General features: G+C 55.0%; 10 protein-coding genes across 10 annotated transcripts; 5 read left to right on the forward strand and 5 right to left on the reverse strand.

Annotated features, from left to right (window-relative positions):
• Positions 1-8: 8 nt before the first annotated feature.
• On the forward strand, positions 9-774 carry PG985_010581 (uncharacterized protein; the record flags this gene model as incomplete). Its single annotated transcript, XM_066830349.1, has 2 exons — positions 9-135; positions 239-774. The coding sequence occupies 2 exons, from the start codon at positions 9-11 to the stop codon at positions 772-774; spliced, it is 663 nt and encodes a 220-aa protein (XP_066681031.1).
• A 618-nt stretch (positions 775-1,392) lies between these two features.
• Positions 1,393-2,161, forward strand: PG985_010582 (uncharacterized protein; the record flags this gene model as incomplete). The annotated part of the gene is made up of 2 exons (XM_066830350.1): positions 1,393-1,552; positions 1,620-2,161. 2 exons carry the CDS (start codon positions 1,393-1,395, stop codon positions 2,159-2,161), a joined length of 702 nt encoding a protein of 233 aa, XP_066681032.1.
• A 785-nt stretch (positions 2,162-2,946) lies between these two features.
• Positions 2,947-4,346, forward strand: PG985_010583 (uncharacterized protein; the record flags this gene model as incomplete). The annotated part of the gene is made up of 3 exons (XM_066830351.1): positions 2,947-3,179; positions 3,227-3,989; positions 4,134-4,346. 3 exons carry the CDS (start codon positions 2,947-2,949, stop codon positions 4,344-4,346), a joined length of 1,209 nt encoding a protein of 402 aa, XP_066681033.1.
• A 1,096-nt stretch (positions 4,347-5,442) lies between these two features.
• On the reverse strand, positions 5,443-6,138 carry PG985_010584 (Golgi membrane sorting nexin; the record flags this gene model as incomplete). Its single annotated transcript, XM_066830352.1, has 3 exons — positions 5,443-5,471; positions 5,559-5,880; positions 5,962-6,138. 3 exons carry the CDS (start codon positions 6,136-6,138, stop codon positions 5,443-5,445), a joined length of 528 nt encoding a protein of 175 aa, XP_066681034.1.
• Positions 6,139-7,552: 1,414 nt separating this feature from the next.
• PG985_010585 (RNA recognition- RNP-1) lies at positions 7,553-10,101 on the reverse strand (the record flags this gene model as incomplete). Its single annotated transcript, XM_066830353.1, has 3 exons — positions 7,553-7,852; positions 7,951-9,597; positions 9,712-10,101. 3 exons carry the CDS (start codon positions 10,099-10,101, stop codon positions 7,553-7,555), a joined length of 2,337 nt encoding a protein of 778 aa, XP_066681035.1.
• Positions 10,102-13,064: 2,963 nt separating this feature from the next.
• PG985_010586 (ARP2/3 complex 20 kDa subunit) lies at positions 13,065-13,842 on the reverse strand (the record flags this gene model as incomplete). Its single annotated transcript, XM_066830354.1, has 4 exons — positions 13,065-13,073; positions 13,135-13,179; positions 13,240-13,767; positions 13,840-13,842. The coding sequence occupies 4 exons, from the start codon at positions 13,840-13,842 to the stop codon at positions 13,065-13,067; spliced, it is 585 nt and encodes a 194-aa protein (XP_066681036.1).
• Positions 13,843-14,399: 557 nt separating this feature from the next.
• On the forward strand, positions 14,400-16,168 carry PG985_010587 (ubiquitin C-terminal hydrolase; the record flags this gene model as incomplete). The annotated part of the gene is made up of 2 exons (XM_066830355.1): positions 14,400-14,415; positions 14,484-16,168. The coding sequence occupies 2 exons, from the start codon at positions 14,400-14,402 to the stop codon at positions 16,166-16,168; spliced, it is 1,701 nt and encodes a 566-aa protein (XP_066681037.1).
• Positions 16,169-16,541: 373 nt separating this feature from the next.
• On the reverse strand, positions 16,542-16,990 carry PG985_010588 (uncharacterized protein; the record flags this gene model as incomplete). Its single annotated transcript, XM_066830356.1, has 2 exons — positions 16,542-16,715; positions 16,793-16,990. The coding sequence occupies 2 exons, from the start codon at positions 16,988-16,990 to the stop codon at positions 16,542-16,544; spliced, it is 372 nt and encodes a 123-aa protein (XP_066681038.1).
• A 72-nt stretch (positions 16,991-17,062) lies between these two features.
• On the reverse strand, positions 17,063-17,617 carry PG985_010589 (uncharacterized protein; the record flags this gene model as incomplete). The annotated part of the gene is made up of 1 exon (XM_066830357.1): positions 17,063-17,617. One exon carries the CDS (start codon positions 17,615-17,617, stop codon positions 17,063-17,065), a length of 555 nt encoding a protein of 184 aa, XP_066681039.1.
• An 866-nt stretch (positions 17,618-18,483) lies between these two features.
• On the forward strand, positions 18,484-19,978 carry PG985_010590 (histidine phosphatase superfamily; the record flags this gene model as incomplete). The annotated part of the gene is made up of 5 exons (XM_066830358.1): positions 18,484-18,662; positions 19,113-19,276; positions 19,417-19,522; positions 19,611-19,835; positions 19,891-19,978. 5 exons carry the CDS (start codon positions 18,484-18,486, stop codon positions 19,976-19,978), a joined length of 762 nt encoding a protein of 253 aa, XP_066681040.1.
• Positions 19,979-21,962: the final 1,984 nt, after the last annotated feature.

Consider the following 21,962-nt stretch of genomic DNA (forward strand, 5'->3'; position numbering starts at 1 on the left):
TATGCAACATGCTCATGCAACTTGGTGCACGTGGTGTCAGCGTGATGTTCTCGTCGGGCGACTCCGGCCCCGGCGCCTACTGCATCCGCAACACCGACAACTCCACCTTCTTCGAGGCATCGTTCCCAGCTGCATGTAAGTCTTGCCCCCAAATCCTTTTATATGCGCCGATTATGGATGTGGCAGCATTTCGCTTCAAATACAAAAGCAATGCACTGACACCACACCCTTACCACAGGCCCTTACGTGACCGCCGTAGGAGGCACGACCGGCGTCGGCCCCGAAAAGGGCGTCGATTTCTCCGGCGGCGGCTTCAGCACCTTCTGGGAGCGCCCCGCATGGCAAGAGAAGACGGTCGGCACATACCTGTCCGGCATCGGCTCGACTTACTCTTCCTTCTTCAACGCGACAGGGCGGGCGATCCCGGACGTGGCGGCGCAGGCGTCCAACTTCGCCGTCTTCGACAAGGGCCGCGAGATCCGGGTCGGCGGCACCAGCGCCAGCGGGCCGGCCTTTGCGGGCGTCGTCGCGCTGCTGAACGCGGCGCGCAAGTCGCAGGGCCAGCCGCCGCTCGGGTTCTTGAACCCCTGGCTGTACAACAATTCGGCGGCGTTTACGGATATTACGACCGGGTTCTCGGTCGGGTGCGCGGGGGGCGTGCCAGGAGGGGCAAGGTGGAATGCGACGGCGGGGTGGGATACGGTTACGGGATTGGGGACGCCTAAGTTCGGGGAGATGCTGGAGGCGGCGGCGCCTGGTGTCCCTAACGCTTGATTTTTCTGCGTGCGAGCGAATCGCTTGTATAGACCCCCCTTCTCTTGTGCTTCATTCTACCCTAGAACATGGCTGGGATACACGGTACGGATTGGAATGGCCCCTATATCGAAAGCTGGCCTCTCTGGCTTGATGATTGAGGGGCAGTTCAATGCTGGGGACGGGTTGTCATGCAGCCACCCAGCAGCTTCAATTGTATATATAATTGATAACCTTATACACACGACCCTTTCTATTGTTTGGCGCTGTTGATGTCGTCTATCTGTCCGCTGCGCCGGAATGTGCTTCACACTCCAAGCTGGGAATTAATCAGGTCACGTCATTGGCCATCAGTAGAATATACGGGAACGCTTCAAATAGGCGACGCTCTTTTATGATAGAAATGGGTTGGGGGTCTCGAGTGCTGAGGTCGGCTCCGATACACGCGCATAACCGACACCCAAGTATCCACCTCCGCACTGGGCCTATCTCATTGACCATCCTTCAGAATGGGGATTTAGGATCATATCGACATCATCCAAGCAAAGTCTCCCAAAGAATTTTTTTGGCACGTGGTCGATTTTTTAGATTGCGAGTACAGGGCCATCGCCAGCCTAGTTATTTGCGATGGCGGAAGCCATGGATTTGGAAGAGCGGCCAGTGTCCCCAGCAGACAGGCCTCAGCCGCGACCGGTACGAAGCCCGGCCAGATCGGCGCAGATCCGGATCCAGAACCGCCGTCGCGCGTACCTCGATAAGAACCCGGATTACTTCAAATCATTAGAACATGAGCTCGTGGGTACGGAATTACCGAAGCACAATTGAGGAACTAGTTCAATAGTACTCATGGCTGACTTGGAATGCAGATCCCCTACTGTATGATTCCCTGATCCGTCGCTTCCAGTCCGCGGAAGAACGCGAGCAGGAGGGACGGAAAAAGGGGTGGTCACGGGTGCTGGAAGTCGACCTGCGACGGGGCGAGGCGAAGCTGGCGCAACTTAGCGAGTCGTCCTCTCCCGACAAGGGGCAAGAGACCACGGCAGGCCAGCCGTCCTCCAGTCAAGCGGGCACCGCGTTGGCGGCAGCAGCCACCGCTGCCTTGCCTGTGGGTCTCGAAGAAGTGCTGCCGCAGGACGAAGCGCAAGCCAACGGCAAGCCGGAGTCGCAGGAGGAGGGACGGCAGAGATGGGACGAGTTCATAAGGAACCGGTTCATCCTGGGGCACGACGAGGAGTTTGACTACGGGCCCGTCGACGGCAATGACGCCTTTGATGAGCTGGAGCGCCGGGACGAGGAGGAGGCCTGGTTCGGCGACGAGGAGCCCAGCTGGGTTGGCGGAGAGGATGAAGCTACGGCATCCGAGGACAAGAGCAGGCTTCAGGGCGAAACGGGGTTACAGGATTTTTGATGCTACTAATTGTCCCTGGGTTGACGGTATACCTGGACAGGAATATAGACGATGCAACTACCGCCCCTACATTTATTTGGCCGCGCAACTCTCAACATCTGGAATTTTTTCAGGACTATTTCATATCCCCCTTGTGCACGCATCTACGCCTTTCCAATCAGATGGTACCTGATGGCCATAATTCTGAAAGCTCTAGCAGCATAGGTTCATTGCAGGGGCAGGGGACTGGGTGTCTGTCAAATGCGACCTGCCAAATCTCAAAGGCAAAGCAAGCCACCCCCACTTGGGTTAGTAAGCTGCTGCATTACCTCATTGGGAATTAATTGATCGGAGGCCTGACGCGCATCGACTTTTCCAGCGCGGTGATAGGTGCAAATGGCAAGGGAAGGAGAAAAAAAAGTCCCCATCCATCCAAAGCCCATCCGATTTTACAACACCCATCGACCTACCTAGACTGTGCGGGAGCTGCTTGCTTGCTAGTCTAATGAGATTTGATGGCGTAACTCTTTTCTCTTACTTCATTTTCGATCTGAACATTGTCTAAATATTTAGAGACGTCTTGCAGCGGCATACACCCCAATTGGAACCTCTCGACCTCTTTTCCTGCATGCCATGTCATTGATGGATCCCCGGTAGCACATTTCTGCAAAAACGAACCGCCACCACCGCTTGCCAAAAACCCGAATCGGCCGGCCTTCTAAAGGCTGCGCATTACGCCCAACCTACTCTGCATAACAGCAATACACACAACTACATATTTACGAGACGCCGAACCCGAGGAAATCATGACGTTAACGAACCGGCCCCGGGAAGGCCTGCAAGTCCCGGCGCCCTCGCCGCTGGCACAATCGAGAGAGCTCGGCGACGTATTACCCGAAAAGGAACCCATAGAACAGCAAAAATCGCCCTTTGCCAAATCATGGCCACACATGGTCGCAGGAGGGTATGCGCTTCCCTATTCCTCCTTCCTGCCCCAGCCAGAAGCGGATGCGGGGGTGGGCGATGTACTACAATATAGGTAGAAAAAGTGGTGACTAACAAAAATTCTTCTGCGCCCGTGTATAGTGTCGGAGGCATGACCGCCGCCGTCTTCACCGCGCCCCTCGACGTCCTCAAGACCCGCCTGCAGTCCGACTTCTACCAGGCGCAGCTGCGCGCCGCGCGCGAGGCCGCGACGGCGACCGCCGGCGGCGGCCACGTCCGCATGACGGCGCTGCGGTCGATGCGGTACCACCTGGCCGAGACGTTCCAGATCCTGCGGGACGTGTACCGGATAGAAGGGTGGCGGGCCCTGTTCAAGGGCCTGGGGCCGAACCTGGTGGGCGTGATCCCGGCGCGCAGCATCAACTTCTACGTCTACGGCACGGGGAAACGGGCCTACTCGACCTGGACCGGCACCGACGCCACCAACCCGTGGGTGCACCTGTCGGCCGCCGCGACGGCCGGCATCGCCACCTCGACGGCCACGAACCCGATCTGGCTGATCAAGACGCGCCTGCAGCTCGACAAGAACGACGCCGCCCGCAAGGGCGACGTGAGCCGGCGCGCCTACCGCAACAGCTGGGACTGCATCAAGCAGGTGATGCGCAAGGAGGGGCCCACGGGCTTCTTCAAGGGCATGAGCGCGAGCTACCTGGGCGTCACCGAGTCGACCCTGCACTGGGTCCTGTACGAGAACTTCAAGGAGCGCCTCCGCAACCGCGAGGCCCGCATCGTCGCCAGCGGCCGCGACAAGACGTGGTGGGACAACACGGTCGACTGGACCGGCAACTTTGCGAGCGCCGGGGCGTCCAAGGCCGTCGCTGCGATTCTGGCGTACCCGCACGAGGTGAGTTTTTGATATTGCCCAGAGAGAGAGAGCGCGCGAGGAAGTGAAAGAAGAAGAAAAGACAGCCCGTCACTTTGATGATATGGGGTCTGTTGAAGCAAAAGCTTTGGTCAGTTGGCTAACCTAAGTTCCCCTTATCTACAGGTTGCACGGACACGTCTCCGACAAGCCCCCATGGCCGACGGGCGGCCCAAGTATACCGGGTTGATCCACTGCTTCAAGCTCGTCTTCAAGGAGGAGGGTTTCCTGGGCCTGTACGGCGGTCTGACGCCGCATCTTATGAGGACCATCCCCTCCGCCGCCGTCATGTTTGGCATGTACGAAGCCATCCTGAAGCTCTTTGGATCTAAGAGCTAGTAGTGTGCAGCAAGCAAGCACTACCAACCCAGCTACTCACTCCTACTACTCAACTACATACATACGCCTCGCTACGATCAACGACCGACCACACACTTTTTATGTATAACAACACACTACTCAAAACGAAAGAACAAACCCTCCACCACTCATCACAGCGCCGTGCCAGCGACACAACACAGGCACACAGAACCATCCCCTCCCCCCCCTCCCCCCCAGCTCTCCTGGGCATGATTCGTTTTACCAACAACAGCAACACCATTGTACAAAAATTATAGACCCAAGGATAGAGACAAGAGAGAGGGACGGGCATATACTGACTGAGCATTTAGCATAAACATCTGGCGTTGCGGGGGCGGGAGCTGTGCTCGCTTCAGGAGGAGTGGGCATGTATGGCACGTTGGGGATTCGAAGAAGCATGTAACGATATTGTAGAAGACTATGTATATAAAAAATAACGAGCCCCCAATATGCACGAGAACGAGATACACCTCCGATAGCAAGTCGAGAAGAGATCATCACAACCCACCCATCCTTAGATACCTTAGAACCACGAACGCCTCCGTTTTCTCGGGTGTCGATCGCACCCCGCACCTCGTTCGCGCATCTCGGTCATCACACACAGCAGATCTCTTTTGCGAAGGACTCGGCATTGCTCAACTATTTTTTCTTTCAAATAACACAGAAGGATATCATGTCGCAAATGTCGCAATAACACCAGATATCTCAAGAGAGGTGAAAAAAAGCCGGCCGTGACATGAAAAATCTTGACCAAGTAGAAAAAACGAGCAGTCGTAGGTAGAGAGAAGGTCCTGTAGGAGGTCGGTCGCTGTTTTCCCCTTTCAGATTTTCCGTCGTCCATGTATCCCAGAAAGCCTGATTCGAACGTCTCCATCTCTGCGTGGGTACGTACTTAGGTGACTTGCACGGCTTGGTGGGCGCTGGTTCCTTCCACCCAACTACCATCGTCATCCTGTGGCCAAGACAGCTTGGCTAGCAGCGGGGTCGGTGCCTGGGACGCCGGGCATCTCTTTTGTAATTTTCGGGGCTGTCGATGGGGATCCGACGACTTGGCCCAAGAGTCAAGTAAACGCAGTCACCACGCGGCGCGGTCCCAGTTCGGATCTATATAGATGGATTTCAGGGTCAGCTGTCGCAGTCTCTTTTTTTCTTGGCAGAAACAAAAGAAAAAGAAGGGAGAAAATAACTCACCCTGCACAAAGGCGGCCAGCACTTTACTGCCCGTCTGCAGCAGGGGGTGGCCGACGACGATCTTGAGGAACTTTTCGAGGCCGGCGCGGCGGCCCTCGATGACGTCGTCGCTGAAGCGGTTGGTGAAGACCTTGCCGGGCAGGGGCGGGATGGTGACGCGCGCGCTCTCGCGCTCGAGGATGTCGCGGAAGTACTCGAAGTCGCTGTAGCGCCGGCGCACCGTCGACTGCCGCAGCTTGAAGGCCGGGATGTTGGTCCGGCACACGATCTCGTAGTCGGTGTACATGCCGCGGCCCATGCCGTGGGTTCGGGGGTTGCGCACCTGTTAGAGGACGAGTCAGTTCCGGTTCTCTTTCAATTGTATCGGAGGAGCACCATATATCGGGAGGGAGCCAATGCATACCTCAATCTCGAGGAAGTTCTCGGGCGGGCCGTAGATCTCCTCGAAGGACTGCTGGCGGTTGTCGGGCATGGATTGCGTGATGGGCCGGGACATGCTCGCCATGCCGGCCATGCCTCGAGGCGAGGTCGGGGACTTGGGCGGCGAGGTCGCCTGGTTCTGGTCGTTGTTGGTAGCCATGGTGCTGGTGCTGTTGCTTTTGCTGTTGGGAGCTGCGGCCGGCTGCGGCGCCGAGCCACTGGTTGGAACCGAACCGGAAGACGCCGTTTTGAAGGTGTGTTTGTACCTTAGTCAGCTCGAGGTCGAGGTCTTGCTTGTTCGCAGTAAGTACTCTTTTTTGCTAATTGCTTGGCGTCGTCGTTCGAGTCGTCGATATGGAGGAGTGAAATGATCGTGTTTCAGGTGTCTTGGGAGAGCGTGGGCGGTTCGTTGGGTTGCGACGTCAGAAAGAAGAAGAGTGAGCGTGCGCTGCAAGCCTGCTGCTTCTGGGCGTCTGGGTCTGGGCGAGGCTGGTGGATTGGAGGAGGGGTTTACGATAGATCTACGGGGTTGGCAGAAAGCTCTCGCAAGCAAAAGGCGGGACAAATCGAATTGAAGAAAGTGGGATGGCCTGACAGCGCTATGAACTGCCACCCTTGCACCCACCCCTACACTACCCGGGACCGGGAGGGGAGGGGTTGATCAGCTTGTCTGCACAGGCTTGACGGGCTTCGGTTTAGCGCTTAGGTGCTTACTTCACCTAAAGGTTGTGTGTTAGGTATGCAGCTGGAGGTCATGAAGCAACATTGAACAACTACCTCCCCGACTTGTACTTACCTATTTTTGTACCATGAAACGAAACCACAGGAAACAGCACCACAAAACAAAACAGGACCTCGCCTTGGCAATGAAACAATCTATGAAATAACTAGGAAATATCGTGTATCTTGGCTCTGCTCACTTCTCAATCAGCAAGCTGTTGTATCCGAAGCCCTCCATCAGTGCTGAACCACCCCAGCCTGGGCCAGGAGGCGACAGAAATGAGAATTTCGCAACTCGCCAACAAACTAAGTATAGCAGAGAGCATAGACTAGAATATGGACCTCTCTCAGACGAAAAGAAAAAAGGAAAAAAGCCAGTTAGGTATCATCAGCAACCACTGCAACATGGCATGGCTATCGTTCCCCCTTCTTCTCTTGGGTCCGTCCAACCAAGGAAATGCATCAGGCGCAAATGTATAGGATAACCACGGGAGACCCGAAGATCGTACACCACGCCGTATTTTTTTTCCTTTTTCCGCCTTCCTTTCCGAGTCCCGTGGTCTGTATGCCTTATCGCGTCCGTGAAGGTCCGCCCCCTACATGTTGGGGGGAAAACCCGAGTCATATTGACATCGTCGTGCGGCCACCGAATCGTGGGGCCTTATAGTGTACAAGCAAATAGATGAGAGCAGATGTGAGAGTGAAAATGAATCCGGGAGTCGGATCAAAGCATGAGGCAAATGGGGCGAGGCCCATTGATGTGTGAGTGTGCTCTGCTCATTGCACCCTCGCCTCAAAACAAACCTCACTCAACGTACCGTTATGGTGGTGAGTTGTGCCGAGGAGGGAGGGGTCTAGTAGGTGGGCATCTGGTCGTTGTTGCTAGCAGCAACGGAGCGATGGGCACGCTGCTTGCGGGCGTGGGACAGGGCACGGCGGAGGACTTTGTCGATGGCGGCCCATTCCATTCTGGCGGCCATCTCCACTGTCAGCTTGTCGAACTGGTGGACGCCGTAGTAGCCGACCTCGTGCCAGAAGTAACCCCAGTAGTCGCTGGTGAGGCCTTGCATCTTCTTGAGGGTGACCTTCATGGCGACGTCTTGGTCATCCATGGCGTGGCGAGAGGACTCCTTGTTGATGGTGGCGATGTAATACTAATGGGAATCATCACGTGTTAGCTTCTCCGAACTTGAGAGTCCCAGGGCTTGGAGGGGTTTGCCGACAGCTAGAAGGGTAGAAAGGGTTTACTTACCTCCATGACATCCATGGGGAATCCAGCCCGAGGGCCCAGGGCGTACTGGTGGCGCCAGCCGCTGGCGACGGGAGGCATGTTGAACTTGCACATGTCAGCCGCGCTCATGCGGACGGTATGGGCGAAGTTGTCCTTCTGCAAGACGGTGAAGCCGGGACAGAGCATCATGGCGTCGGTGAAGCGCTTGAGGAGCTGCGGGGTCAGACGGCCGGGGCACTCCTCGCGCACGAGGGCCTGGTTCAGGAAGCCCAGCAGCTTGAAGCAGCACTCGTACAGCTTGTACTGCTGCAGCAGGGTGAGGCGGCCCGTCATGTACCAGGGGAACTTCTTGACGGTGCTGATGAGGCACTCGTAGGGCCGCTCGCGGGCGTCCTTGGAGAAGGGCGAGCGGCGCGGCTCCTCGGCGTGCTTGGCCACCATGGACAGCTCCTCGTCAGAAATGAAGACGCTGAAGTTCTCGTAGGCGTCGTGCGGGTTCGGCTGGTGGATGTGCGGGATGTAGCCGTACCAGTCCAGGCCCCGGGCCACGGGGAAGAGGGCCCGCATCAGCCGGCTGGGGCTCGAGAGGTGCATGCGGATGGGCCGGTCGCCCAGGCGCGGGTGCCGGCCGCTGGCGATGTTGTACTCGAAGCGGTCCAGGACGGCCTGGGCGTCGTTCGGGGTGGCGAACTCGACGTAGATGTCTTGGGTCTTGCTCGTGACGCGGTCCATGATGATGTGGACGGGCTCCTCGCTGTCGTTGAGGAGGCGCGAGTTCTTGCCCACGAAGGCGATGACCTCGGCCCGCGAGGTGCCGAAGGGGATGTTGTCGAGGTGGATGACGCCTCGTTCAAGCTTAGCTGAGGCAATGCTGTCTTCGGCAGTCGTGGTGAAGGGCAAGTTGTCCGGGTGGGTGAGCACAGACTCGGAGGGAACGCCGCTTGCGGGCACGATGCTGTTCAGCATGCCAGATCGCTCAGCCCGGGCAGCGTCATCGGCAGCCTGGAACACGACGATATCCCGGCATTGGGCTGAGCCGAGGTTCAGGTCGGGAATGGGAGGGAGAGGCTGGTACTCAGACACGACCAGTGCATTAGAAGGGGCCTTGCCTTTGCCCTTATCCTTGCCACTGCTGGAAGACTTGGAAGCCTTAGCACCAAATGTACCGTTGAAGACAGCGGACGAAGCTGGCTTGGTAGGCTTAGGCGTCTTTGGGCCCTTCTGAGTACGAGCCTGGGAGACGGGGTAGTCTTTCTCAGCACCCCAAGCACCGTCATCGACAGGAGGAAACAAAGGCATTGGTGAGCCCTGCTGGGTACGAGCCTGGGAGCTGGTGTCGGTATCTTGATCACCAGAGCTAGCACCTGCGGCGTGATTCAGCTGGCTTGAGCTGCCAAAGGGATACTGGCCATAGCCATTCTGATAAGATTGGGACTGATCGGCTTGGTGGTGCGAGACGCGACCGGTGACGGGGGCGTTGACCACACTATGGCCCTGCTCAGATGAGATGGTTGAGCGGATCGATCCAGCATAGCTACCGCTGCTGGACGACTTGGTGATACCATTCTTGTTGTGGCGAGCCTTCTGCTCCTCAATTGCCTCCTTCTGCTTTCGCTCCTTCTTCTCGAGCAGTTGCATCAGCAGGCTCTGGTTCTCAGCGTCCTGGTTCTTCAGGTATGAAAGTCAGTCCTTGGGCTCATGTGGAGGCGTATATGAAACTTATGAGATAACGGCAACGTGATTGCTGAGTCTTGGTGTAAGTATGACTGGATGAGAACTTACCTGGATCTTGGTCAGATCGTTGTAGGTGGCGCTGGATGGGATGAACATGTCACTGGCAGGGTTGAGCTTGTGAGCCTTGCCATCCTTCTCGCCATTGGGCTGCTGCTTTGCAGCAGGCATGGGAGCTGCGACAGAGGCATGTGCACCGTTAGGGCGACGGTCGGGGACATGGTTTTTAGTAGGTGTAGACTCCTCGACAGCGGCAGCGGCAGCTTCACGCTGGGCCTGGTTGCGCGCGGCCTGGTTCATCTTCATCTGACTGAAGGTCAAGCCGCCGTCGTGGAGAGGAGCGCCTCCCTCAGAATTGTCGGAAGAGACATCTGAGATGGTAGGCATTACCTTAGCAGGAGTTTGGCTTGCGCCGAGCCGTGAAGGGCGACGCGTGTTCATGATGTTGTTCATGTTGATGCTGTGTGGTCGGTAACAGGTTGTGGGTGTGTGCTTAAGATGACTGAATGATTAACTGTGATGCAAGAAGTTAGAGAAAGAAAGTTAGAAGGGTCGGCTTCTGTGTCGGCGACTGGCCGTCAATAAATAGAGACACGATCTAAGTGAATGTAGAATGTGTCAATGAATACAGGACGGATTGGTGAATACAGGTCGAGTGGATGTGAATATGGGAGGGAATGTTGAAGGAGTTGGGATGAACAGCTACCTGTGATGGAAGAAGGTAGATGGAATACGTCAAGGAGAAGGAAGGGAAAAATAAGAATGCCAGGTCTGATGTTCAAGGAGTGTCGAGATAAATACGACAGTGATGTTTATGAACATAAGATCTATGGGTGTAAGAGATGGGATGAGTGGTTACCTGTAATGGTCGAGGGCAGATCAAAGATGTCATCAAGAAAGAAGTTGACAGGGTCAAGTCTGAGGTAGAAGGTATTCCTCTTTAAGAAATGCGAAAAGGTCAGTGAACACAGAAACGGATGTGTGTGGGAAGAGGAAACGAGTTGACGTGAGCGATTGGTGGGCAAGAACTTGAGTGGCAGCTTGAAGAGTAAATCCTGAGGGCAGACACTTTTCACAGACGTTAGGAAGTTCAAGCTAGCTCCAGAACAATCGTCGGTTGCATGTTTGTGAAGGCAAGATTGTCCTGCAGAGCAGATCAAAGCTTTGGTAAAGATTTGGTCGACTCAGGGGGGTCGTCGTCGTCGCACTTTTTGACTGCTCAGAAGGCGACGACTCGAAGAAGGCAGCTTGACTTACAGCCGTGGGCAGTTCGTGACGGGATAGATGGAATAACTTACATGTAAGGGGCTTGCCAAGTTGGTATTGACCATGAACAAGTGTGTAACTTACTGCTACTCAGTGGATATCTGCTGAGATGGTTTGACCAAGCTGGCCGTAGATGGGGAAGAGAGTGTGTGAGGTGAACGTGGCGTGAAGGAATCGGCGACGAAGGATGAATAAACAGCTTCTTGCCAAACGTGTGTGCAAGAACAAATGGTGTTGGCGCTAACTTGTTCAGTCCTGATGTGAATCTACCATGCGTATTGAGTCGGCCTCGAAGGGAAGAGCTCGTAAGAAAACAAATAATGGCTGACTTAAGATGGGCTCACATTTATGAGGCCGCAGGGTAAATTCGAAGGCCTTGGTCATTCGCTTTCTATTCAGCTTGTGGTTCCAACACAATGCCATTGGGAGTGGTCCCAGGTCAGGCATAGGTGTCGAAGCTTGGGGAGTGAATGTGTCTGGGGCGAAGAAAACACCGAGGTCGATTGTTATCCTGGTCTGCCCAAGATAAACAAAAGGCATTCAAACTATGGCGATACACAGCGGGCAATGAAAATATCCTAGTTCCTTCCAAGGCACACCCTGCTCGTAGTCATTATAACGGTATAACATGTGAATGTTATATAACATACGAATCAATACAGATATGCGGATCAAGTATTATGTCGCTATTTCAGGGGCCGTGGCCATGTAACTACTAGAGAAATTGGGCTTTACCCAGCGCCCAATGGAAAGGTTTCATCATAGGTAGATGAGCCGTCCGCAATGGAATCAAGTAGATGAATGGCCATTTGTAGGAGTAAACGAGTGATGGGGGCACAAGTTCTGACAACCGGCAATGCCAACCAGCAACACTGTACCACTGTCTCCTTCCATGGCGAAACGACGTCCCAAAGGCCCAGGAGGAAATTTGATCGAGCTAGAGAGAGATGCAGCAAGGGAGATGGTTCAGCCATCGAGCCAGGTCGTGACCAGTAACATGTTGTAGTTGGGCTATGAAAGTCCTCGGGCAGAAGAAACATGGCTCATATCGAGTTGCCTGTAGCAATTGCGAATCGCCTCTAAGCAGGGGGGAAACTTGGCGAGGGATGAGACCCCTATGCTATCATAAACCCAAGTCATCCCCGAGTTGAGTTTGGTCGTGAGCTTGATCCCAGGGACCACTGAGCACTTCGGTCACCATCATATACAGGAGGATTAGCAGCATACAAGCAAAGTGCGAGGTTGGTTTCGTGAAGCGTCCGTTCCCACAGCCAATCTCCCTCTGCAATGTTCGTTCGGTTCAAAATAAAGGAGCCATACATCAGGTTGCTAGGCCATCGTGGTTAGTATGATTACCGAGACGATAGGTACACCTTGTCCAACTCAAACTCGCTCGACGTCCCGTCACATACAGCCAACGAGATAATGGCAGTAACAACGTAGCCCCCTAGACCTTTGGTATTGGAAATGCCGCCTGCAATGAAATAAGTTAGAAGCCCCATATGCCGCAAACCACAGAAGTCAGGCGAAGGGTTCACCATTCGGAATATGATCCGTACTGAGCCGGCAAAATTCGACAAAGGCATAGTACGTCCTCGAGAGCGTATACTCAAGTGGACCTCGTGGGCCCACCTGAGCCCCGGAACGAAGCGGGTCTCTGGTGGTATCGTTCGTACATAGAGTTCACGAGGATATCGAGTATGAGGCGAGGACCCGGCTTGTGGTAGGGGGGAAGGGGAACCCAGGTTCGTCGATAACCCCATCCTACGTAATCGAAACGCGGCCGTGAGCACGCACGACTGACCCCAATCCCCAATCAATGCAGCCTTAGATTATAAATATCACGTGGTGGATGCTGGGTGAACCTGGGAGAAGGCAATTGGCATCGGGGCCTGCATATGGTTACAGGAGATGCATGTGCTGCCAAATCTCGTTTTCTGTAACGTGTTCACCGAAATGGGGAGTGAGCCGGAAGATGGAGACACAATGGGAGTGCTAAAGGATCATGCATTCGTTATCGGGCACTCGGCGTGCTCGGAGCCTGGTATCTGGCACGGCCCGAAAGTACCCAGACGCCGTATCGTAGTGTTAAGTCTTCCCATATGCCAGCCAGTCACCCCGTATATTCCTGCTCCCTCTTAATCGAACTGGAAGAATGGTCAGCGATCATGATGCTCTACCCATAAAATAGTTAGGTGCGCAACTTACGGGAGTCAAGAAAGATTCTGCCACGAATCTTGCTCGGGCGTTCAACTGTACTAGTATAAGCTCATGCAATGGATAATAGGGGTAACGGGCCTGAGGAGAACATACAAATAGCTTCATCTCCGAGATCTCCTTGTCCACCTCCTCCATGAACTCGATGATGAAGTCGACCAACTTGTGCTTCAGCATTTCCTCGGTATGGAAGTTGGTGATGAGGAAGGAGATGTCGTAACCCTGTAGGTAAGCGTCAGTATTATATGGGACCGAATCCGTGTTCGCGCCGCTGCGGGCGCGGTGGGCAAAACGAACCTTGACAGGTTTCCTCCGCAGGATGAAGAAAGCTTCGGCTCTTTGGGTCAAGAAGCGAGTAAACTTGTGGACTAGGATGTTCTCGATTTCGTCGGCCTGCTTGATCTTGATGCTTATGCGCACGCTGTTGATGCTCGGCTCGATAAGGACTCGCTCGTTCTCGTTTCGGGCAATGACGAGGGGGTTCAGCAGAGCCTCGGGAGAGGTCTGGGCCTCGACCTCGGGGACATTGTGTCGTTCGGACGTTTGGGACGCGAAGTTGGACAGGCAAAGGGCGGCTGTAACGCTGCTCCGGACGCACTTGAGGTAGGGGCGGAGAGATTGAGACTGAGAGACGCATCCATTAGCTTAGGCGGGAGGGAGGGCATGCGCATAAAGGCAGGAGAGTCGGTCGGGTACCATTGTAGACGTGTGATGGTCGTCAAGACCAAAGTTGTCGTTACAACCAACAGCAAAGGATAGACGGTTTGAAATCCGGAAGCTCTACCAGCTCTCCCTCTCGATCATGTGGGGGGAGTGAGGCTGAGGGCGTACTGTCAGGTAACCAGAACAGGAGGTGACGACTGTCTTCAGGCAAGTCCAATTAAGACCGATGCAGCAGCAACCAAGGGGGAGGTGGGGCAATTCAGCCTCCCGCGATTGCAACTGTGGCTAATACAGCGAAAGCTCCATTACCTCAGAGATTCCCCCACCTTCGACAGGGTACCTCAAGCCGCCACTCCACCCAAGCTTGCTGTCCCTCACCTTGCACTACGGCCTGTGACCGCAGTAATACATCCCATCAATTCCAAAGGCAAAACACACGACGCTTTCTCGTTGCCTTGCCAGGACCTTACTTTTTTTATTCTCTTTTCCCTCTACCCCTTTGCGTCGAGCCGAAATTTGCACCATATTCACCCTGCGGGCTCAACAAACAGAGTAAACAGAGCAGCGGCTATAAGTCGACCCCTCTAGCCACCATGTCGGCCGTAAATAGTAAGTCATCTACGCCCCTCCCAACAACCCATTTCCCACTGTCAATCGTCGCTAACTCGCGCCGCAAGTTGTCGTGAAGCACCAGGGCCAGAAATACGATGTCGAGGTCGATACCGGATCGACCGGTGAGGTCCTCAAGTTCCAGCTCTTCAGCTTAACCGGAGTCGAGCCCGATCGCCAGAAGATTTTGATGAAGGGTGGCCCCCTCAAGGATGACGCCGACATGAGCAAGTTTGGCCTCAAGCCCGGCCAGACCATCATGATGATGGGTACCCCCGGCGGCGAGGGCGGCGTGGCCCTCGCACGACCCAAGGACCCCATCAAGTTCGTCGAGGACATGACTGAGGCCGAGCAGGCCCAGCAGGAAGGTGCCACACCCGCTGGCTTGACCAACCTGGGAAACACGTGCTACCTGAACTCGACACTGCAGACGCTGCGCGCTGTCCCCGAACTCCAAGACGCCCTGGTCAAATACGAGCCGACCGCTTCCGGTGGTGGCGGCTTTGGCGGCATTACCCAATTGGATCTGACCAGACAACTCCGAGATCTCTACAAGAACATGTCCCAGACCCAAGAGCCCTACACGCCCCGCGGTTTCCTCAACGCCCTCCGCAGCGCATTCCCGCAATTCGCCGAACAATCACGAACTGGTCATGGCTATGCTCAGCAGGATGCGGAAGAAGCATGGTCTCAAATTGTCTCGCAGCTGCGTCAAAAGCTCAAGGTGAAGGATACCCCCGATGCCTCTGAGGTACCTTTTGTCGACAACTACATGGCTGGAGAGTTTACGAGTGCATTGGAGTGCGATGAGCCAGCTGCTCGGGAGGGCGGCGAGGAGAAGGTGGTGGTCACGGAGCCTTTCCTGAAGCTGAACTGCCATATTGACGGTTCTACGAACCATTTGACCGACGGTATTAAGAACGGACTTGTGGAGAAGATCGAGAAGAACTCGAGCGCACTGGGACGGGAAGCTGTGTATACCCGTACCTCCAGGATCTCACGGGCGCCCAAGTACCTCACCGTGCACTTTGTGCGCTTCTTCTGGAAGCGGGAGACGCAGAAGAAGGCCAAGATCATGCGAAAGGTTACCTTCCCCCATGAATTGGATATCGTCGAGTTCTGCGACGACAAGCTTAAGAAGCTTCTTATCCCGGTTCGGGACAAGGTCCGCGAGGTACGGAAAGACGAAGAGGACATTGAGCGTGCCCGCAAGCGACGCAAGCACATTCGTGAGGGTGGCGGCGCGGAGGACATTGCCGGTGGTATGGGTGCCAAGCTCGACAAGAAGGATCTGAAGGACAAGAAGGACGAGAAGAAAGCACCAACCACGGCTGATGGCGACACCGTGATGCAGGAGAGTTACAAGACGGATGCCGAGTTCGAAGCCGAGAAGGAAGCGGCACTGTTGGAGGCCAAGAAAGAGCTCCACAGCCTGATTTCCCAAGAACTGGCCAACGACGATGGCGCCAACCAATCCGGCTTGTATGAGCTGCGCGGCGTGGTCACTCATCAAGGTGCCAGCGCGGACAGCGGTCACTACACAGCCTATGTCAAGCAGCAGCCCCCTATCGACCCGAAGACGGGCCTGAAGCGTGATGAGGAGGACAAATGGTGGTGGTTCAACGACGACAAGGTCACGGAGGTGTCAGCCGACAAGATCGAGGGCCTGGCCGGCGGCGGCGAGTCGCACTCCGCCCTGATCCTTCTCTACAAGGCAATTCCCCTGCCTGCGGCCGATGGTACCACCCAGTAATTAGAAAATCGGGGACGGTACTGGCTATGATAATGAATGTATGGCATGGCAAGCGCTTCACTGGTGCACGGCAGGCTGGAGTATGTTGATAGACTAGATACGCCAGCTGATCAGGGAGATCAATCTGCCGGGAAAAGGTCTCAACAGCAATAGACATTGATGATTTCCACACCCGTTGCTCGTGATTTCGTTATGTCTTAAAGTTACATATGCTATATACATGACAATCTCCAAGGATAATACACGACCCACTGGTGTAATGCATGTTATGCCAGAATTGTGCTTGGGTAGCCAGGCCATTCATCCCTTTCTTTCAAGTAACATCTGATAATGGATCGGTGCCAACCTTCCTTCAACCAGCTCGGCTTTGCTGTTATTTCTTAGGTTGCGATTGGCTTGCTTCTTCTGCCGCCTTGACCTGCATCCTGCCACGCAGGTCCTCGAGCTTCCTCTCGAGGGGGATCCTCTGGGACATGAGGACGCCTCTGCGGTGCTCAAGGCCCTTGATGCGGTCCTCTGGTGTAGACTCGATGATTTGTTGCTTCTCCTAATTTCGCGGCAGTATAAGGTCAGTTACGTGGTCTCTTCTGAGAGTTCTCTGATTTAGCAGATAGGGGGACGTACAGCTTGGAACTCTTGCTTCGTCTTCAAGCCGGCGCCGTATATAGAGCCGACGATGGCGACGGCGGCAAAGGCGCCCGTCCAGATCACGCGCTTCACCGTCGGGGTGGTGCCGGTTCGGAGGGGGGTGGAGGGGGGCGGAGGGGCTGGGCCTCGGCGGATGGGTCGCGGGGGTCTGGAGGAGGACGACGGCGACGCCATTGTGGGTTTGTAATGAGGGTGTAAGTATAGTGAGTGTGTCGTGCTGTCGGTGCACCGCCTGCCTGGCCTTTCTCAACCCCAGAACTCCTTCCAGCAATCTTCGCAGGCGCGCTGCCGTTCCTGGGGGTGTCGGAAGGCCGTCAGGTCATCCCCGCTGCTCGAGGTGGTGCTGAGGGTGCTGCTCCGGCTGCGGCTGCTGTCGAACGAGCCGCGGCTTGCCCTGGGTCTGATCTGCGGGAGCTGGTGGGGGTACTTTTCGCGTTGGCGGGCGGAGTGCAGGCGCAGTCTGGTCAATTGGCTCTGTTGGTCTTGGGAGGAAGAAAGTGATTCTGGGTCCTCGGCCAGGGTTGTAATTGCTCTCGGGAACGCGGGAGTGGCTGTTCTTGTCGTCGTGGAGGAGGATGATGCGGATGATGGTGGTGATATGGGCCAAGTTTGTAGTTCGTAGCTCAGAGGAGCTGCTGCTGCTGCGAAATTGTCGTGGGGGCTGTCGGACTTAGCTCCCGCGCCGGTGGCTCTGCTGGCCGTGTCCGTGCCTGAACCGTCGCTGCCGCCCCGCCAGGGAGCCGACGAGGAGAGGGACCTGAATAAGCGCCGTACAGGCAGATCCAGTGGTGCAATCATCATGATTACTTATACAATTGTGTGACTTGCTTGCAACTGGGTGTAGGTAATATAATATCTTGAGAGAGGAAAAATAGAGGGTCATTCGTGTAGAGTTTCCCTTCGCTATCTCTGTCCCTTTATATCAATTCCCATCGCCCACGGAACCCTCGGGCCTACCTGCCACTTTCTGTCGTTTTGCGTGTGTTTTTTTCTCGCGTCGTTTCTTAACCCTGGTCGATGGTTCATCGATTTGCCTGACAAGTTTGAGATTCGACCGGGGTGCAGCTACTCGCGGGCATCCTGAAACACCTTCTTTACACTCAACTCAAAAAAGTAGCGAATGCTTGAGCACTTCTTTTTCTCCTCTCGAGAAGCCTTATCTATTGGTGTTCTCATCTTCTTCTCCAAATAAACAAGAACGGATAGATAGCCTTTCAAAGTTGCCAAGATGTGCCCGGACAGTCGTTCGTCCTTGGCATCCTTGCCATCAATATTTACCACGCGATCCGAAGGGTTCGGACCTTTATTACATTATGTCAATATACGCGTATCGATCGGTAGTTCAGGTAGGTGCGTCGTACATGTACTATATGCACATAGTTAGTAAGTCCCCCGCAGGAAGGAGCCTACGGCCTGCCTTGGTGCTACTAGAAACCGCCCCCACAAGGAAACAAGAAACATGCCTTATGCTCCCGCCGCCGCGGTTCAGTAGGACCCTGCTGCGACATAAAATTCGATCTCCTCTTTGTCTCGGTTCTCAGCCGGCGCCACCCTTGTCCCGCCATCTCACATCTGCGAGTAATTGAAACTTTACGACGACTCGACTTCGGACGGAAATAGACCCCCAGAAGTACCTAGCTGGCTGGCCCGATCTAGCCTCCATAGCCATGGCTACACCCCGCGTTTTCATCGTCCGTCATGGCGAGACCGAGTGGTCCCTCGACGGCCGCCACACCGGCACCAGTGATATCCCCCTGACGGCCACGGGCGAGAGACGAGTCCGCTCCACGGGCAAGGCGCTTGTCGGCGAGGACAGGCTGATTGTGCCCCAGCAATTGGCTCATATGTAAGTCCATCTCTCCCACTCGTCCAGCCTTTCTCGGTGCCATCCAATACCCGGGCCTAGTCTGCGAAATATATGCAGCTCCAAGTCATGCTTCTTGGCCATGGGAGTTATACTTCCCATGGCGATCTTGGTTTTGAAAACATGCCATTTCGCCAAGGCGGGCTTGACGGCCGTTTCAGCTCTTGGCGGCTAGAGGCAGTTACTGGGTTGATACCGTCGTCGGTGTACCAATACGGGCTCCATTGCGCTTGAGTTTACCGGGAAGCGGCGAACCTACTACGTATTGCCCGTACGTACGACAGATACGCTGCATTACACGATAACACGCGCGTCCGAGTTCGAGTGAACCTTGGCCACGAGTCGTTCGACCTGTAGAGGCACGAGGCTGCAGCCGCCACTGGGAAAGCTTCGTGTGCGGCATGCGCTGATCACCCGAATGGCCTGATGCAGATATGTTTCTCCAAGGACGAGGGCACAACGCACCTTTGAGCTGCTCAACCTCGGCATCAAGGACCCGCTGCCTTGGAAAGCACATGGCGCCACGCCCGAAAAGATTGAGGGCAATGCTTGCGAGGCCCGAGTGGAGGTCACCCAAGATATTCGGGAATGGGACTGTAAGTGCCGATCTCTTGGATGTCGAAGGGGGACATCAAGTCCCCGCACGGGCTGCGGCCCATGACGGACCCGAGCAATCGGGATCGAGGCGATGTTCTCATCGGACTGTGCCGCGACTCATGGCTAATCTGATCGACAGATGGTGATTACGAGGGGGTGACGAGTGCCCAGATTCGAGACCGGAGGGAAAAGGAAGGACTCGGGCGTAACTGGGATATCTGGGCCGATGGATGTCCAGGCGGCGAGTATGTTGTTCTCCCTTTCCAAGTCCCTATCTCTCCATGCGTATGCTGGCGAAACACCATGTTTGCTAATAGGTCCATGTGCTTGCAGAAGTCCAGACGAAGTGACGGCACGAGTGGACAGACTCATCAAGGAAATCCGCGACAAATGGCATGCACCGGTCATTGGAAAGCCCAAGTCGGAAGTCCAGCGCGGTGATGTTCTAATTGTTGCCCATGGCCACATCCTTCGTGCTTTTGCCATGCGCTGGGCTGGAAAGACGCTGCAGGATGGGCCTGCCTTCCTACTAGAGGCTGGTGGTGTTGGAACATTGGCGTAAGGTTCTCCCCGTTGCTCATTGCGCTTGAACATTGCTGACAATCGGATCCAGCTACGAACATCACAACCTCGAGGAACCGGCGATTCTTCTCGGTGGTGCCTTCATCGTTCCCGAGGCCCGGGACTTGGCATCGCCGTAGTCCAGTTTTCCCGATATCCATACTCTGCTTCAGTTCGTGGCGGCGTGACCTCACCTAGGGCTTGAAGCCCAGTCCTTACTGGGGGACGTGGGTTGGGAAAGTTGTGCTTAACTAATATGTATAGGTACCTAGCTGCCAGGATGATTACAAATGACAGTGACCGTGTTGGCGTTCAACTCTTGGCCTCCAGAGTTCATACAACATGCCCAAATTGATATCCCCAGTAGCGCCTCGCGAATGACTATGTCGGTGGGCAAGCCGACGTGGTTGATCTTGCGGACAAGTATCTGAACGGCCTTCTACATCTTCTCTCTATCAGGTTTGTCATTTGCCACCAAGTTCAGTTAAGCCATTTGTCAGCTTACACCGCGCCCAAGTCCAATGCCCAAGACGTGTCTTACGACTTCGATATGACAACGCGTGATCCTTATCTGAACATCAATCGGGCATGTGATCAAAGTGTAACCATATCAGCTCCCGGTTTCCTGGCTTCACACCAATCGACTAAGACGCAGGCCACTGGCGCATGCTGATCCCAGCGCAGCGGATACGATCAATCCTACGATCGGCCGCCCTTGCAAACGACGGAGATTTGCCAGATCCCCATGGTATAAGTTCTCTAGGCACGCCCTCCCCTTGCTAGGGCTCCTGGTGACTTGTAAGGTCTGGCCTGCCCATAAGCCTTAACGGCATGCCCGATACCAAACCCTGCTTGCCTTATGATACAACAGTGCTTGCTTCAGCCACGTATGTGTTCTGATTGAGAGGGATTGGTTTCTTTTACTCGCCACTCCACACCTCCTTTTGGCATTAGGGGGCGACCAGTGCTTTGGGTGTACCACTTGTAAGCCGAGGGCATCGCTTCGTCAGCGGGAGGCTACGTGGTTCCAGTCGATCAAGGGGGCGGAGCTTGTCCGGGTACGCAACCAGAGAGGAACTCCGACCGCTAGATGACGCGACTTCTTGGAAAGTAATTGACGGAGCGGGCTGGGATGAAGAAAATGGAATCCCCTTGCTCACTCTTAGGATATGGGAGGATGCCGGCTCAGCGGCTCTACCGGTCAGCAGAGATGGAACAGAACGTGGATACTGGTCGCATATGTACTTCATAATACATCTCTATTTGTCTGGAAGGTACACGTCGCGCGGCGAAGGAGGATGTATATTGTTGTACGTAGAACAGTGACGAACTAAGCAAGATTTACCCGGTCTTGGGTAAGGTGATCTCGGCCTCTTCATTTTGTTTCTACGTCCCGTTCTTGACCAGGCGACGTGGCAGCCACCCGCTCGTTACTCGTCCGGGTAGTCATCAGAGAGGGGGCGAGGGGGTTACTACTGCCTTTATGGACCTACGCGAGGCTTTCAAATCAGTAGGATGCCCGATGCTATCGTCCGAGACGACGTGGCGAATGGTCGGGCCAACGAGCTCCTCAGCGAAGCAGTGCCCTCAGAGTCTTGTCCGAGGCCCCGTCTGTTCCCTTTCCTCACAGCCAGCTCGGCTTGCTGAGTCTCGTTGAGCCTCATCCTCAAGGTACCATCGATCGCTACGCGCTTCCTGCTCTCTGCAATCCTACCGGTTCTCGTCTTACAGGGACTTGCGTGCAGCTCTCCTACTTAAATATGCTCTGGTTCGACACTCCTGTGGCATTCGTCTATTACGATTGCGGAGTGAACAATGGTAGATTTGACTGTCGGTCAATCGCCAAACACCTATGTCACAGCTGCCACGCCATACATTCTCATTACGCTACACACATTGCCGTCATGGGCATCATGATATGTACTAGGGACGAGAGAAACGTGAGCTCATCGGGCCAGTGAATCACAATACAGCAGGGTCTTAACTACTTCCGGAAACTGGAGGTAATAGCGTGTCGTCTCTGATAATGCAATACCTAATCAAACCCTTACACTCAGGAGACAACATTGGGATACGAGCGAGTTCATCTATGCGATGCGTAAGTATCAGGAGCCCGAGGGCATA

Source organism: Apiospora marii, assembly GCF_038362585.1.
Source record: "Apiospora marii strain CBS 49790 chromosome Unknown utg000007l_segment0_segment0, whole genome shotgun sequence".
NCBI classification, from domain to species: domain Eukaryota; kingdom Fungi; phylum Ascomycota; class Sordariomycetes; order Amphisphaeriales; family Apiosporaceae; genus Apiospora; species Apiospora marii.